This window comes from Tyto alba, unplaced genomic scaffold, assembly GCF_018691265.1.
Source record: "Tyto alba isolate M040663 unplaced genomic scaffold, T.alba_DEE_v4.0 Super-Scaffold_23, whole genome shotgun sequence".
In the NCBI taxonomy this organism is placed as follows: domain Eukaryota; kingdom Metazoa; phylum Chordata; class Aves; order Strigiformes; family Tytonidae; genus Tyto; species Tyto alba.
In genome coordinates this window covers 8,177,808-8,193,558 of record NW_024881297.1, presented here as the reverse complement: position 1 = coordinate 8,193,558, position 15,751 = coordinate 8,177,808, and the positions used below count along the sequence as shown (strand labels likewise).

At 35.4% G+C, this 15,751-nt stretch overlaps 1 protein-coding gene across 4 annotated transcripts in view; it reads right to left on the bottom strand.

Moving 5' to 3' along the window:
* The window catches only part of LRBA (LPS responsive beige-like anchor protein), a 415,639-nt gene that overhangs the window by 327,168 nt on the left and 72,720 nt on the right, over nucleotides 1–15,751 (bottom strand). For 3 of the 4 annotated variants that reach the window (XM_042796732.1, XM_042796735.1, XM_042796733.1), the window contains exons 22-28: nucleotides 6,425–7,453; nucleotides 5,606–5,695; nucleotides 5,179–5,354; nucleotides 3,751–3,904; nucleotides 3,161–3,341; nucleotides 1,749–1,876; nucleotides 1,270–1,377 (exon numbers count right to left, since the gene is read on the bottom strand). In XM_042796732.1, the coding sequence (XP_042652666.1) occupies nucleotides 1,270–1,377; nucleotides 1,749–1,876; nucleotides 3,161–3,341; nucleotides 3,751–3,904; nucleotides 5,179–5,354; nucleotides 5,606–5,695; nucleotides 6,425–7,453 (1,866 nt within the window). The remainder of the gene's footprint in view (nucleotides 1–1,269; nucleotides 1,378–1,748; nucleotides 1,877–3,160; nucleotides 3,342–3,750; nucleotides 3,905–5,178; nucleotides 5,355–5,605; nucleotides 5,696–6,424; nucleotides 7,454–15,751) is intronic. The other variant, XM_042796736.1, reaches the window with a different exon arrangement.

The following is a 15,751-nucleotide window of genomic DNA, read 5'->3' as shown; positions in this document are numbered from 1 at the left end:
GCATGCAAATCAAACATGAAATATTTAGACACAAGTATAAGCAGCTAAGATAAAAACTATTCCAGAAATAGATCTTTTAAAGTCTACTTTTTTTCCACAGCTCAACACAGTAGCCAAAAAGCAGAGTTATTGCATTATTTTATATTTATTTCTGAAACAGAAAACCTGGTGGATTAGATATGCAAAATAAAGCAGAAGTTGTGTGTGTATATTGGGGTTTTTTGAAAGAAAAATAAGTACATAAAATATGCTTGATATTGAAGACTGCCCAGAGCATCTGTGGCTGCCCCCTCCCTGGCAGGGTTCAAGGCCAGGTTGGACGGGGCTGGGAGCACCCTGAGCTGGGGGAAGGGGGCCCTGCCCGTGGGAGGGCGGTTGGAGCTGGGTGATCTAAGGTCCTTTCCAGCTCAAACCAACCTATGATTATTTTAGTTGCCACCAGTATGAAAGATTCACTTTCTGCTATTCTTATGCACACTAATACTGAAATAGGGGTTGAAAGAAGCTTGTTTCAATCGATAATTGCTGTAAAGATAAAAACCAAATATCCTTCAATATTCTACATAGAACAAAAGTCACCGTGTAAATCATTATACTTGCTAAATAGTCCAGTTATTGTAAAATAGGTTCTGGGGTCCAAGCTTGTGGCCACCAATGACTCATAGCCATTATATCTGCTGTATTTGCTTACAGAGGTGGTTTTTTCAAGCAATCAATCTCAATTTCCTCAATATTAGCAACTATAAAGTTGCTGACATAAGACAAAGATATTTTTAGTTAATTCAAGACTAAAAACATATGCATATTTACAGCACATGCACACAAACTGGTTCCTCTGAGGGGAAGTAAAGGAATTAGAGATGAGCTCTAATTTTTAATTAGCTAGAAAGATACTAATTTTTCAAAAAGTATACATCAACATCTTTATAATAAACAGTATTCATAAACAGTTTGTCTATGTACAGCATGTGAAAGTATATATTTGTACTAAATGCAACATATTTAATATACAATAGGCAGAATTCCAGAGAATCAGCTCTTAGGAACACACCAAAGAGCCTGGTCAGCAGGCAGCAATTTTCAGCTCTCCCTCTTTCCAATCCCAAACACTACAACAGCTGCAGAGTATTACAAGTTCCTAATTACTGCGAGCAATATTCAGTTTTTGTAAATTCAATTCAGCCAAACTGTGTAACACATAGCAAGCATTTAGCAAACAGATATATGCGGAAATATAGCTATAAAGAAAACAACATTATTATAACTTACTATATCTCTGAACACCACTGCTCGAAGTCGATTAATATCCATATCCTGCAGAAGTCTGTCATGGTCTCGTATTGGAGAAATGCCACCTGTCACAATGTCTACTGGACTCTAGAATAAAAAAAGCAATTGTTACAGATCCTGTTTTTAAAAGCATTCTACCAAGAATCATTAAGTGTGTACAATCATTCACTGTTCATCATATTGTCAGAACTAGAGCACAAAAATCAAATATGCATTTCATCTTTAAAGTAAAAAAGAAAAAATATGGCAAATTCTTGTGACAGATCCATGTCACTGTGGAAGATTAAATATGTAAATGTTAAATTCACATCTTGGAAAAACTACTTCAGGATTTCCAGTCTTCGTGCCCTTCAGCTCTGTTAAAGTATCAGTGATTCAGGTATAAATTTAAAAATGTATCCCTCTGCACAGAGTAAATAATTATTGACTTGTGTTCCTGAATGTGGTCTTACACTTGCCTTTGCTGCAGACTTTCCTGTTCCTATAAAGCCCTGCACTGGTTTTTGGCTCTTCACAGTGTCTCCAGTAGGCTTCATCTGTGCATGCTGCTGACACTCCAAGCAATTTCTTACTGCTACTGCACATACTTGAAGGGAAAAGAAATGTTAATAATTACTTCAGGAAATAGTATTGTCTACATCCCTTAGAGATGTATAATACATTTCTGTTTATCACTTGAACTAAAAAGCTTAAGTACATCAGTAAAATATTTTGCTTTCATAAATTTTAAATAGTTGCAAAACAATGCTCAAAATTCTTCAATAATTTATAACTAATAATTAATGCTAAGTTATTGGAACTTGTACACTATATCTAATGGATACTTCCAAGTGAGTTAGCATCCCTCCCTGAAATTTTACCATGCATACGACCATGGGGCAGGGAGGGTGAAGACAGCTAAATTTCACAGTCTAGCAAGGAAGAAAGACAAGTAATACACTAGTGAAAAAAATGACAATGTCTGCTTCAAAATGCTGTGTTACTCTTGGACTAAATGTTCTGAAATTACACAATTTTTTTTTTTAGCTTCACAATTGTACCTGTTTCATCTTCTAATGTTATTTTCAAAGGAAAAAAGAACTACCCCACCTCTATACCTGCTTGCATCCCATAAATCTTGTTCTACCTGCACAAAGTTTTAATTGCCTAGAAAGGGAGAGGAAGGCTAGTTACTGTTGAGGCTCTGAGCTGCTCTGGCACTCATGCAAATTATATTTTTCATTACAAAAAGTCTTACAGCATGCAACTAGCATGAATATTCTCCTCCTGTATTAACGAACTGAACCCAGTTACGATCTTCTATGTTCTCATTTCCAGAATAGTCATTGCTTTTCAACTAATGACCAATTTCTTTCAATCCAATTTGATGCAAACATACTATAATACTGGATACAACTACTGTCCAATTTGAACCCTACCCTTTAGAAATCTACATCTCTAGTTTTCACCATATCTTCACCTACTGACCTCAAGATTTAAACCTCTTTTCTAGATATTGTAAAGGCCCATGTTTTTGTATATAGTACAAGATTTCTTTTTCTTAAAGTTGCTGTATTTTCAGCCTTGACCATTTGAGGAACTTTGGCAAAAGAAATATCTCCATGGATAAAATGAAAACATGCATTCACAACAATCAGGCTACCAAATTTAATAATTTATTTTATTTAAACTTTTTAAAGAGTAAAAGAACCCTATATATATGCATTGCAGAATACAGTAATAGTAAAATAGTAAAAGAACCCAATGCTTCATTGACTAAATTTAATCTTGATTTAGCAAAAAATGACAGAAAAAAAAAATAAAGCTAACAATCGCTAACTATTTAGTAACAACAAGCTCCTATACTCATTAAGTGGTTGTATTTGCTTACCCAGACGAAGACATTGTCGCAGAATTCCTCCAGATGATATATTCTTCTCAGACTCAATTTCAGTGAAACCAAGAGAGCTTGCAAAAATTAGCACATCCACAAGGTTGATTAATCTCTGGAGAAATGTTAAAGATGCTTCTACTGAAAGTCCTTGAGTTGGCTCAATATTCTCCAATTCATGCTACACAGAGAAAAATTGAAAGCAACATTTACTTCTTCACAAAGGTGATATTTCTACAACGTAAATGAAGGAGAATGTATTCTGAAAGTCCATTTTCAGCCACATTTAAAAGTAGTTATTAGTTATATTCTATGAACAATCATTAGTATTGGGTTTTAATCCCATTCCAGACCACTGTGGGGCAATGAAGCTAGGCAACTTCTTTTTATGTCTTTAGGCAGAGGGGAGGCACTCAATTTATCTTAGGGAGAGCAGGGAGGTAGCAAAGGGAGGAAAGAGACACTTGTGGAAATATCCCACACACATTCCTGTTGCCCGAAAGGACAGATATAATAAGTTAATACACTGTATAAAGAAAGGCATACCTCCAGCAAGAGATAAATTTTCAAATAAAAATGGAATTTCTTACAGTAGCGGATGTGGCAGCAGAAAGCAACGGCAATATACCACCACAAGCCATGATCATGTTATCCATCACTTGAGAGATGAGGTGAATTGTGTTGTGCACAAATATGACATTGTCACTGCTATTCACAAAGTCCATCACAGTTTTTGTAGAATGGCTGTCCAGAAAAAAAAAAAAAAAAAAAAAAAAAAATCAGAATACACCTTTATTTTTGTGGTATTTTAGCATCTTTATGCTTTGATAAAACTAAAACCAAACAGTTACCAGGGCGGCAGCAAACAACACATGACCGTAAGGGTCAACCAATGTACCTTAATCTAAATTTAAAAATACCTTTAATTTCTGTTCTCAAATCTCCCCAGATCATAGCTTGCTAAAAAACATCAAGATGTGTGTCAATCAACATACAAATAAAGATACATTATAGGCTAAAGTATGATTACTTGCTATAGCAAAATTCACTGTATCAGGCAATACAATAAGATTTCCTGGGAGTGTGAACTAGATTTAAAGTTAAATCTTTGGGAAAATAAAGCAAATACTAAGGGATTTTCAGAGAAATTTAATATCAACAACAAAAAAATAATAACAAATTTAAATCCTGGTAAATATGGAAATAGATTTTCCAAACAGAACTTAAACTAAAAAATATATTTTAGCTATATCTGATGGTGTCCTGAGAAGTTAATTTACTCATATCCTAAAAAGTATACTCAGTCAAAAATTCACCTCAGTTACAATTGTTTTAATCACTGAAATACTCTATTTCTTCATCCTCGCATTCCCCTTTTTATCAGGTCAGTACAGCTATATGGTTCAATTTAAATATGACATTTGCTACTACAAACTGATAATAGATACCACTCTTGCTTAAGTCATTAAATCTTAACCCTAAAATGCAGAATTACCACTGTCTTCAAAGTTTCCTTTTTTTCTACTAAATTCATCTTGAATATACACTCCAGATCCCTCTTACAAATAAATTTTTAAATGTATAGAACATCTGTGTTCACAGAACCCTATCAAAGCAGCAACATAGTACGTGTAACTGCAGAAGTAATAAATATTATTTGGGATAGATTTTTTTTTTTTTTTTTAGTCCATATTTAGATACTAATAAAAGATGCAGGCCCTTATATACATTAGGAACATGAAAATCATAGTCCAATAAAAATCAACAGCAAGACGGCCACTGACTTAAACGTAGCCAAGATTTCAGTCAAAATATGTGTGCAGGCTCTCAACCAATAGACAGTTATGTTTGTCAAGAGTCTTTAAAAAAAATCTGAGAATATTTGGGTATAGGTCGCAAAATAAGTAAAGCTACTGAATAACGAGTAAAATACCAGATGAGCAAAAGTCGAAGTCAAAGAGTGACTGCTGCAGTTTCAACAAAGTCTAGATCATTCCATATAAAGCATAGAAATTTACCTTCTCCACATCTGTATATCTGTTTCTATGGAAAAGAGTAGGTCTGTGAGCAAGCGCTGATGCATCAGTGACCACTTAAACTCAGGAATACGGAACACAGTTGACCTAGAGTCTCTTCTCTGCCCATCTGATGTAGCAGTTAGCTCTTGTCCTGAAGAATCTTGCTGCCTTGAGGTCTAAATACATAGTTTGCAGACAAAAAAAAACCCAACACACTCTGATTATTAGTTTCCATGACATACACTTAAATGCATTTAATAGACTTTAGATTTTCAATATTCGACAAATTGACTGTGTACATGGTTACAAATAAAGCCAAAACTATTAAATAAATGCTATTAACTGGATATACCAAACCTACAAACTAGTCTACAGCTGCACTACCACACCTGTGTCTAGGCATATATAAGCAGCAACCCAACCTTACCACAGGGAGAGCATATGTTGCTGTAGACAGTGGGTTTCCTCCTTTAAGGAAGAATGGTGTAGAATGAAGAGCATCCATTAGCAGGTATCTCTGCAGAAGGGAAGTACTCAGATACATGACTATTTAACCATGAAAAGCTGAGTTAGAAACCAAAGACTAGAGGGGTGGAACACTGCAGTATGCAACAGAAGCCCAGTTCTAAATTACACTTGCACCAAAAAAGGTAGGCTGACATGGAGTGACAGTCCTACCAAACTTTATAGCTTCAAATATATATATATATATAATGCATCTGCACAGGAGCTACTGTAAAAAATATTTTGACAAGTTCCATCAGGATAAGAAAGAAACTTAATGCTATTTTTTTCTGCACAAGCAATGTTCGCTTCTCAATAATTCTAACAGTTCAGGTTATAAGAGATCAGATTGAAAAGAGTAAAAGGGACATTGAGTAAAGAAGTAGAAGAAATTCTAGCTAAAATCCTCTCAGAATATAGAAATGTTTCTTTCAATTCTTCAAACTTAAGAAGTACCAACACAGATGAAGTGCCCATCTAGCCAAATACTCAGTCTCCATCAGCATCCATAAGTGGATGTGCAAAGAATAACATCGTAGAGACTTCTCATTACACAGGTTAGTAAGAATAATGGTCATTTTAATCAATGGTTAAAAACATTCGTTAGATAAGCCACAAAATCCACAGACATTAAAATCCCTAAAGTGTGGATGGCCAAACTTTTTCAAAAATCTCATAGAAGACAAGATTCCCTTTAGTTTTAAGTACTAAGCTAGACAGATGAAGGACAGGTAGAATTTACCTCAGGTAGGGGTCTGGGGGGCAGAGGTGTTTCTAGACATGTGTTAGCTTTCAGTTCCAGTCTTTCTGTATCTGATGCAACATTGGAAGCATCAAGCTTGGCGATTCTTTTGTCAGAGGCTCCAGCAAGCTCTGGCACGTGTGCATTTGCATTTTCAGCTGTTTTTGTTTCACTAGGAAGCATCTTTTCTTCCTCCAGCTTCTTTTTCCCTTCTGAATCTGGTTGAGTCACTACTTCTTGAACTGCAGAACTCACTGTTTCCGGTAAGGAAGTCAGTTCTTGTTCTTTTCCTTCCACACGTTCAGTATCTTTAGATTTGAAAAGCACAGATTCAGGTTGCTTCTCTACTGCTTTTTCCTGCCTTGTCACTTCACTTTCATTAGAGCTACATTCCTTGCTCATTTCTGCAAACTCCTCTGAAGGTAAAGGCATACTGCCTTCCTCTTTCAAATCAACAAAGTCATCTTCATCTTCCACCTCTACTGTTGATTTTTCCAGTCTTTCTGGACTCTCGGGAGTTTCTCCTACCAAAGTAGCTTGTATTGCTAAAGAAGCATCAGTGACAGCCACTGTTTCTTTCACAAGCTCATCTGCTTTGCTCAGAGAATCTTCAATTGCTTCAGCTATTCCAGTACTAACTTCTGAAACACTGGGCTTTATTGCTTCTGGTTCTGGAGAAAATTCCACACAAAGCACTGCTTTTAAATCCTGTGTCGTCTCCCTGACTTCCTCCTCTAACTCCTCCCTATGATTAGACAATGAGTGAGTTTGCTGGTCACCATCTGATGAGGTATTTGTCTCTTTTTTTTCAGTACTGCACTCCACATCATCATCAATAATACAGGAAGGAGCATCAGTATCTTCTTTTAACTCCAACCATTGTTGCTTTCCCTTGGTTTCAGCTTCCTTGCTAACTCCAGAAATTGTTCTAATTGGAACTGAAGAACGCACTCCACTCCCTTCAGCTCCTTTCCCTTGGTACTCCTTGTACATTTGAGAAAGACTCTCTTTGTGCATTTCAAAAGTTACCTAAAGGAACAGAGTTGAAAGTACTTTAAAAATTATATATTGACTGTTTTCTCTGAAAAAAAGACAAAATCATTGCTCAAATCACAAAGCTATACTACAAATTTATATTAAATACTGTCCTTGTATATCTCACGTTGGAGATAACTCCAACTGCAACCAAGTTTAAGTTACCTGTTATTCCTGACCAAAAGAAATAAAATCTTTAAAAAAACAAAACAAAACAAACAAACAAAAAAAAAACAACACCAGGGTCAAAAAATCCTAGCCTAATCCTAAAATCCTAAGGACAGGAAATTAGATGTTTATTAGTCAGAGTTTTAAAGACTAATCCTAATAAAAGATGTCAAAATGTTTAAAGTTTAATATTTAGAGTTAACACTTGCATTATTTCCTAGGCTAATTACAGTAATCTGTAGTTAGAGTTATCTGTGCTACTTGTGTTCATGTAATTGTAAAGGATACAGATAAAAATGCCACATCATAACATCCAGGGAATTACTAAATTTGAGATAGGTGACAATCTCATTTTTTTGTAAGACACTGTGACAAGTAGCAGGGGCACTTACTGTAGTTGAGCTTTCGTATCATTTTAGCACCTTGCAGGTGCTCAACAATTCACAAAGATAAATAAACTTTCGAGAAGTTTTCATAAAAAACTACTATCCCACAAAATCAGAGCAGAGAAAGGCATGTAACAAAGCCAAAATCCTGCGGATCTCCAAATGATACCTAAAATTCCCCAGAGGACTTTTCCTCTGGTAAATGCTATTCACCCAGTCTAAAAGGCACATAAGAAGAGCTACACAATCCAATTCAGGTGAGAAAACCTTCCTACAGATGAGCTGAAAAAAAATTATTATTATTTTTAGGTACATAAAAAAAAAATTTATGATAGAAGAATTCTTTATATGCATACTGATAAAACTGATTTGCCCAAATAAATAGCTGTGTGTTGAAAGAAAATCTCGCTAAACTGAAGTTTTTATTACATTGTCATCAATTTAGTTTATCCATACCTTTCTATTTAGGATCTAGATTTACCTTCTATAAGAGAAGTGTTTATTTATCTGTTCTCAAATTTTTCTTTTCATCTCAATTACTTCCCAAAATTTTCCCAACCTATAAGCTGCAGCTGAGGGTTTTATTTTTTTAAAACTATTTTCTTTATCACAAATATATTCCATAGACAACGCAGAGGAATACATTTTACTAAATATATGAATGCACATTTTCTTATTCTTTCATATACTAAACTCATTCATTTAGATCTCATCTAAAAATTCCATTTATGCAGTATCCAAAGTGACAATTAGTCAGTAGGAATACTTTCTCTTAAGACAATAATGTAGAGTCAAAAACTACGTTGACAGGTTGTTAAAAAGGTACTAAAAATTATAGTTAACAGAGCAGCAAAGAAAGAACAAGTATAAAAAGGAATATTCTTGGCAGATTGTGTTGTCAACATTAGCTCTTTAGTATACTATTTTTTCTACTAATCAAATTTAAATTAAAGTACTGTAGGAGTGGTACACGATTCTAACACATGACCTGAAACACGTTATTTGTTCAGGTTCATTTAATTGAAACTTCAGCCCCTAGTAACGGAACTGGGATAGCTTCCTCCTGTTTAAAAAAAAAAAAAAGTCTTCCTATACTATTTTTAAATCAGTTACATACAAACAAAAAAGCATGAATAATTACAAATGACTGAATTTTCATCCATCTGCCACAATGGATCTATAAAATATTTGATTATAAGGTATTGCTAAATAGGGGTTCAGGCATTATTATTTTAGAAATACTCCCTTTTTGAACTGTACTGCAAACAGGATATCAAAAGCAACCCAAAATAGATTATGCTAATAAGCTTCCCCTTGCACTTCTAATTTGTTTTCAAAAACATGATTAGACAAAGCTGCTACTTTTGTTCTCATCTTTACTTTTGTGAAGAAGAAATCTTGACAACTTGAGCTTATCTCCAGCTAGCTTTTCTTCTCTCTCTCCCTGTTGCTTCTTCCATCACCAAAATTACTATAAAGTTTTATTCCAAGAAGTACTAAAGAGACATTCAACAAATAAAAATACTGTGGGTTGATTTTTTTTTTTTCCAGAAGAACTTAGCATCTATACTTCCCAGAAAGTACACAGACCCACAGTATGTATACACATTACCTACTCAGTACGAGTATAGCTGTAACAAATCTGTGATAACATAGCTGCCTTTATTCACTTTGCCTTCAGTATCAGACTTGTTATTGCAACATTCATTTTGAAAAATACATTGGAAAAATGACTCCTTGAAAGTATTTTCAGGCTTTAGCTACACTGCGTACTTCCTGTTTTAACATGGTTAAACTACTTCTGAGTACGAGACCTGGATTCTGCTCTGGCTATGCACTGCTTCCAGAACTGTTGAACAAGTCTCAGGTTTAGCCTCAAAAATCTTATTTCACTAGTTCCCTTGATCCAAGGCAAAGCAAGATAAAGATGAAGATGAGAATGGCACTTTTTCTTTCTTTCTTTCTTTCTTTCTTTCTTTCTTTCTTTCTTTCTTTCTTTCTTTCTTTCTTTCTTTTTCTTTTTTGTGGAAGGGGGCAAACGGGGGAGAGATGTATATCAAGTTAGAGTACTACTGTGGCCATCTCTCCCCAGTACAAATAGGGATAGGCACAATGACATCAAGATGATCACAAAAGAGTGGCTGGATAGACCTATTTCAAAACATTATTTTCTTCAGTGCTCAAACTTGAGTGCAATGGAAAGTAGTACAACTCACAGAACATACTCAATAGCAGCCACAGTTCAATCTTAATGGAACAAATCATAGAGATGTTTTGCAGGGCTGGCAGTTACTAAATCCACCTTGCAAAAAGAGCACCTTCACAGTGTTGCAAGAGCTTCATCAAGCAATGCTTGATGCTTACAAAACACAACAAGCTTTAACAGCAATATAAAGTTATAAGTTCTGGCAGCCCTATCTATGTAAGTGCTTTGATAAATTACCAACCTGGTTAAAGTAAATTCCAAGCATCAAGGAATATAACTTTAAATGCATTCTAAAAGCACATCTTCAGTTCTGTTACAGCTGTTTTCCCCTAGAACTTCAAGGGATCACTGAGGTTGAGGCCAGAAAGTAACATCAGATCATCTAGCCCAGACCTTGCTTTTAACCCACTTTCCTACACATTAAGCCCAGTAACATGGATTGTATGACAGCATCCAGGAAGTTGTGAGCTGTGATTTTAGAAATCAGGAGATTAAATCTCCCCCAGATCATTTATTCTGTATCTATTCTATCATCTAAAAAAAACTATCCTTCTTAATTTTGAAAGTCTAGCTTCAATTTCTAGTCACTCATTATGTCTGCATTTCTGAGTTATTAAAATAGTTCAATGGGGAAGAAATAACATGTTTTCAAGGTGCCTTTTTTTCTTTAACATACTATAACAATGTTTTTAAAAGCCGAAAAGATGGAGAAGTAACAGGATCATCTAAAAAGAATGAACTTCTGTTCTGAAGGATTAGAGTCCTTCCTGTGCCTGCGTTCTGCAACCTTTCCAGCTCTTAAAAAAAATATTTAATAGGGTGAACATCCATATTTTCATGTATCGTTCCAGTGTAAGTCTCATTAAACTCCAATGCATGAGTAAAAGCAACCTACTTTTAATTTTGAATGTCAGCACACGAATCATGAATTACAAACTGAGCAGTTCTATTTTTCCAACCAAGACTGTTGAAAGTTACAAGTATGTTCTACTGACTGTGTAGGTTAGAGATGCAACCAACTTTGCAACAAGTTGATCATTGCACAGATATGGTCAACAGTTAAAAATATAATGTATGGCACAGGGATGCAATATAATTTCACAGTCAGTCTCATCTGAAACAGGGACTAGTCAATGGTTTGGAAGTCATTACAGAGCAACACTCTGGAAATGAAACTGTGCTCTTCGGGATTGTTAATCACTACTACAAAAAAAAAAAAGTGGCAAGAAGGTCAACACAGAAAACTTGTCTTTACAGATGGGCAATGTAAACTTATGGGCTAATAAATCCAGGGACAATCTGATGAGAATCTACATGGATTTAAGAACAATGGAAGAAACTGCAATGAAACACACACTGGTAAAGAAAATTAGACAGTACAGAACTGCAGAACATCACACAAAAAAAAAAAAAAAAACAAAATCCACTTAGAAAGGATAGCAATTTCTACTTCTACTAAACATCAGAAAGAATTAATGTCACATAATGTATTAAACACTGTCCTTTAAATAATATTCAAATTAAAATAGCAATGCACAAAATTAGACTACATAAAGCTGTATTTTTCAAATATGCATTTCAATTTTGAGGTTTTCTTATTTATATAAAGCAGAAAAACTTAAATACTGATTTGTAAAATCCAACTTTTCAACAAACCTATATAAATAGTTCTGCTCGCTATATTAATTTGTAATTTGGTTTGACAGGAAACCAAGTAATAGCAGTACTATGGGGGAGGCACTGGACAATCCTTCCCCAACACTTCTGTTGTATGACAAGGGATTTATGGAGCACACAAGTTCAAAGCCAAACAATATACCCTACAAAGATAACACCTAAGGTTAACAAAAGCAGTATCAATGAAAATGGAAAATTAAGTAGAAATTATGGTTACTAAATACAAGTAGACAGAGATAGTATATAACTGTATTGAAGATTAACCATTAGGAACTGCAAGCATGCAGCAATTTACAAGACAACTGTTAGCTTGAAGAACCTTAAATGTACTGAAGTCATTTTTTATTTTCCTTAAGGCATCTGCAACTGTAAAGCTGATAATACAAAATTAATTGCTAGAAATTGTTCTAAATTAGTGAGCTAAAAGGCCAATCATTAATCTTCACCATCATTTGATGGTTAATCCATAACTGTTTGCAGTGCTTGGAATGCATGTCTACGCACTACTAGTTAAAGACACTTGTGAGCTAATAACTGCAACATTTGCCTCTGCCATTAATTTTAACTTAATTTGACATCCAACATTTACTAATTGCCAAGGAGAAAAATTAGCATACGGCCATGAAAAAGGTTAAGATGATTGACATTTGCGTTAAAGAACATAGGGAAAATATTTTAACTATACATTAAGATTTTGTCTTTTTTTTTTTTTTTTTTTTTTTTTTTTTTTTCCCCCCCCATTATCAGGTGGGCAATTTTGTAGAGAGAGGAAGGGAATGTCTGCCAGACAGGTCAGACAGTTATATAGTACTGATGTTTCCTTATAGTCTGCTCAGTGCAAACTAGCTCCTGGGCTGCTGACACCATCAATACACTCTTCATAATTCCAGAAAGTGTTACAACTTTTTAAATCTTCACAAGGACTTTACTGACCTGTTTTTCCAGTTCTCCTCTAGCAAGAGTACTGTTTGAAAGTGGAAACTATTCTCCAAACAAAACCGGGTCTGTTTAGGTGGGAGGCACCAATATCTGAAGATATCAAGCCTAATTTTCAATTTGGTGAAGTGAAAGATACAAAGGTACCGTGTGCACCGTATGCTGACTTACAGTCTGCAGCCCACTGACCTGAAGAATCTCTCAGTTATTTCTGAGTAGTTCACAAAAGAAAGCTAAGAAAAGCAAACTAACATATATTATGCAGGACACTACATATGAGAAGTTTCTATAGAAGTCTAAGCTTCCACCAAAACAGCCTTCGCTGGCACATGGGGGATGAAGGGAAAGAAAAACCGCTGTACCAAGACATTTTAATGCTTCTGCATCCTTCATTTTCATCCAAGCTGCAATATTTTGGCCTCTGTTCTCCTCGGCTTGAGAAAAAAAATATGCATGCAAATAATTTCTAGAATAAGAAAGCAAGTACTAGCCAATATAACTTGTAAAAGTCTTTGCTTATATGGGAGATAATTTTACTTACATTGGCAGCGTTCCATTTTCAGATCAAGTCAAGGTATAGCTTACTGTGACATCACTATACAACAATAAATTGAAACAGCAAACCAAACATGTATTTGTTCATTTTCACTAATGCAACTATTGCTTTTAATTTGTTTAAACTGCAAGCCATGAGCATGTTATCTTCTCAAAGTATATATTTCCTCTCTATCAATCCCTGCCAACATTCTTGCAGCTGACTGTCAAATTCTGCCTTGTGCACATTTGATACTTCATTATGAACAAAAATATGTTGTAACTATATTCAGTGTTTACCACTCTGACTTGTCATAATACCCAGCTACCAGCCTTGTGCAGTTCCCTCTCTGGCCATCCTTTCCTAACATCTCCATGCGCTGTTGGCAGCCCTGTAGCAAAGACTCCACATCCATCACTTCAACTCATGGCCCAGAGGCCCAATTCAGTCCCCACAGCCATAACACAGCCAGAACCTGAACAGAAGTAGCAGCAAGCATGGAGGAGGTTTGCCTGAAACTTTGGAGCACCAGCAAAGTTGGTCACTAACAATTCTTGAGGCTGCAGACACAGCTCCCATCGTCCAACAATTTTTATACTGAGTTATACAGATGAGAATCCATACTCTCTTCAGGTCATCTTTGCTTAGGAAGACTATCTCATAGCTGTTTGCCTCTTTATGCATCAGCTCTTTCCACTGCAAATGTTTCCACATTTCTTCCTTTTTGATAACTGGCACTTCTCAATCAGTAGCAAATTTCTACTACACCCTTAAGTCTTCTGTGCAGCTTTATCTACCCAGCTGATCTGTTCTTTACTGCTTCATAAAGTCTCAGTTTACCTTGCTCACCCTCTTTAGTCAAACTTTAGCATCCTGTAGCTTTATTCATGACATTCCACTCACTCAAACTGAGTGAATAATGAGGTGGAGGAGCTCCCTATTAACCATATATGCTGCATGCATAAGAGCCCATCAGTGATACAGATCCCTCCTCTCAACTATTCTGCCTGCTGAATAATGAAAATACTTTCTTCTTCCCAGAGGCATCGATTAGGAAAAGCCTTCCCACATACCTACTAAAGAAGCTGTAACAAGGAAACACCTAGAAAAGGTGAAGGATCATGTCATAACCACACATCTTGGAGGATATGCAGTTTTAAAGAAGGCTGCGCATTCTAGTCTCCAAGTTCCTTCTGCTCTCTGTATTCCAGGTGACCCCCCCTCCTGAGAATCATTTCTATACAGAATGCGCAACAATTTTTAATAAATAATTATTTATACCTTAAGAATGAACCCCATAATTAAACAGCTCAAGCATGCTAATTCATTTGCACCTCCACCAGCTTTGCTTCATTGATATATTGGGCATCGCACAATTGAAAACCAAAGAACCTGCCGTAGTACAATGACTCCCTTGGCTTGCTACTCCTGCTTCTCCTCTCAGGGCAATGCAGACACACTTCTCAGAGGACTGAAGAACGTGTGAAACCTTCAAAATGCTCTAGAGCTAACAATGCCTGCACGTACCACTGTGGGAGACCCTACCTTTTTCATGATAGGGAGAAAAAATTGAGACAAAACTGTCCTCAATAACTCATGAATGCCAACTGGATTCAGACTCAAGAGATCCTGATGGCCTGTTACTTTCTAAAACTACTGAGCCGTGTTTACTTCTCTGCAAATTAGTTTTTAAATTGCCATCATATATTAACTCCTCCACCACCTAATCTTTGATGCTTTTGCTGGTTTTCCCTCATCTGACAGTGATGAAAATCAGGCAAACATAACATGTAAATTGTAGATGTTGTACACACCTTTTTTTTGGTCTCCTGTATTAAATGAGTGAGGCACCAAAGAACATACAAATTTATTTAACATCGACCACTGTTTATTACAACTGTACTTTCTTAGACTGAAAACTAACAATTATTTAGAAATACACTGTATGTTAAAGTCACAGTACTAACATTTTAAAATTATACTTCTTCTCATTCAGATCACTGAAGAGAATTTTTCCACTTATACAGCAATAAAAATTTAGCTTATACATATTAACATTTCTGACTTTTACGCAAGAAAAATTTCTTGAGCTACTAAAAAAGAATAATCAGAATTTATGCAAATTTCTTTAACCAAATCACATGGTAACATGAAGCAACTTTTAAGTAGCAAAATGTATTTAAGGGCCTGAAATAAGCAAATGTTAGTTCTTCCCAGTGGTTTGAAGCATTCAGATAATTTAGGAGTGTATTATACTGTGTAAATCATTATATTCTTTTAAAACTTGGGGAAGCTGAAAGGTCAAAAAGGCAAGTTGTCCACCATTCTTTACTTGTTTCCTATTATTAACCCCAATATCATTGGTCCTTTTCATGAAGTGACAT